Source organism: Malaclemys terrapin, chromosome 12 (genome assembly GCF_027887155.1).
Source record: "Malaclemys terrapin pileata isolate rMalTer1 chromosome 12, rMalTer1.hap1, whole genome shotgun sequence".
NCBI lineage: Eukaryota > Metazoa > Chordata > Testudines > Emydidae > Malaclemys > Malaclemys terrapin.
The window spans coordinates 38,345,846-38,347,776 of NC_071516.1; the positions used below are offsets into that span (position 1 = coordinate 38,345,846).

Genomic DNA, 1,931 nt, shown 5'->3' on the forward strand with positions numbered 1-1,931 from the left:
ACCAGCCGGGAGAGAGCAGAGAAGAGTGGCACATGCGGCTGCAACTGCAGGGTTTGTTTCTGGGAGGCAGCGTGATCCAATAGTTATTGCAGAGGTGGTTAGAGCCTGGACTCCTGGGTTCTATCTCCACCACGGGATGGGGAGCAGTGGGAGAGAGGACAGAGAGCAGAGGCTGATGTCAGTTCGGCTCAGAGCAGCACATCATGCAGTAAGACAGGAATAATAGGAGGGGAAGAGGCTTTTGGTCCATCAGGTTCCATGAAAGGAGCTGATTCCCACCCCGCGCTGTCTTCATCCATCTTCCCCTTTTGTCCCCGCAGCAGGTCAATCCAGCGACAGACACAGCCATGGCTCCAAGCGGACCCCGCCCTGCGCTCCTGCTGACACTCGCCCTGCTGGCTGCCTGTGTGGCTCTGACCCTCGGGCAGAGGTGGAACCCGCTGAATGACATATTCCGGAAAGAACACGTGGACTTCCCCAAGACCGTCGCCACCAACAACAACGCCTACTGCAACAGGATGATGTGGGACCGGGTGATGTACTGGAAATACACCAACACCTTCATCCATGCGACAGCCGAGAACATCAGCAAAGTCTGCACGACAGATGGGGTAGCCAGCGGGCCCTACCGGTACCAGAGCATGAGTCCCTTCAACATCACCACCTGCACATTTAACCCCTGGAGCATCTCTTACACCGGGATCAGCGCAGAACAAAAAATCGTCATCTCCTGCTGGCGTGATCTCCCTGTTTTCTATGTGAAGAGCATATAGGGCTAGCACTAGGCGCGGAGGGCAGGCAGGAGACCCCGCTTATTCCTCCAATCCTGCTCTGACTCTTCCATACCTGTCCCTGCACCCGGCTCCTCACCTACCTCTGAACACAGGTCAAATTGTACAGGTGTTTCCACCCCCCCACCCTCTGCTGCCCCATGTCATCTCCCCGCTGCCAGAAATAGTGGCCATCTCAAACTCTGTCATTTATTTAAGAACTACCTGCCAGTTTCACCCTGCTGGTGTTGCGTATTCAGTCTAAGAATGGATAATCCTCACATTCATCATGTTAAGTGTTATTCATCATTGTTCGCTTCATCATTTTTTAACATCTGCCCCCTGACTGCCATTCTTTGTGCTCCCTAAACACAATAAAATCTGCAAAGCAATTACTGCCTTGTTGTTTTACATTGGGGATAGCAAGGACGTAAGCCTCTGAACACTTCAGGAGTGTACTGGAAATGTGTAATGGTTTTCCAATGACATTCTCTGTGTTTTCAAGCCCAGTCTCAATCTCTTTCCCCCAACTTGGGAACTGAACCCAGGAATCCTGACTTCCACCTCTGGCCCTGCTCTAACTCACTAGGCCCCACTTCTCCTCAAGAGCTTGAAATTAAACCTATGTGTCCTCAATCTTCATCCACCCTTTTCTAGCCCAGTGGAAAGCACTCCTTTCCTAGGGTCAAGATTAGAACCCAGGTATCCTGATTCCCAACCTCTCTTGCTCTAATCCACTAGACCCCACTCCACTCCTCTCCCCAAATTGGACCTGACACAACAGTTACAAATATTCGTTCTTCATTGCAGGAACCGTTCACTAACTGAGAAAGGTCAAGAAGAAACTTTGCCTCTGAGCAAACTTTCCATAATTCTCTTGGGGTGGGGTGGGATTCCTTCCCCTAACGATATGATTGGAATAACAGAGACTTGGTGGGATAACTCACATGACTGGAGTACAGTCATGGATGGATATAAACTGTTCAGGAAGGACAGGCAGGGCAGAAAAGGTGGGGGAGTTTCATTGTATGTAAGAGAGGAGTATGACTGCTCAGAGCTCCGATATGAAACTGCAGAAAAACCTGAGAGTCTCTGGATTAAGTTTAGAAGTGTGAGCAACAAGGGGGATGTCGTGGTGGGAGTCTGCAATAGACCACCAGA

The 1,931-nt window shown here is 50.5% G+C and overlaps 1 protein-coding gene across 1 annotated transcript; it reads left to right on the plus strand.

Annotated features, from left to right (window-relative positions):
• The first annotated feature begins 320 nt into the window (after positions 1 to 320).
• LOC128846324 (ribonuclease-like) lies at positions 321 to 773 on the plus strand. Its single transcript, XM_054045335.1, has one exon. It carries the CDS (start codon positions 348 to 350, stop codon positions 771 to 773), a length of 426 nt encoding a protein of 141 aa, XP_053901310.1. The 5' UTR covers positions 321 to 347.
• Positions 774 to 1,931: the final 1,158 nt, after the last annotated feature.

Coding starts and splice junctions, on each gene's coding strand:
- LOC128846324 (XM_054045335.1), top strand. CDS start 348: ATGGCTCCAAGCGGACCCCGCCCTGCGCTCCTGCTGACACTCGCCCTG.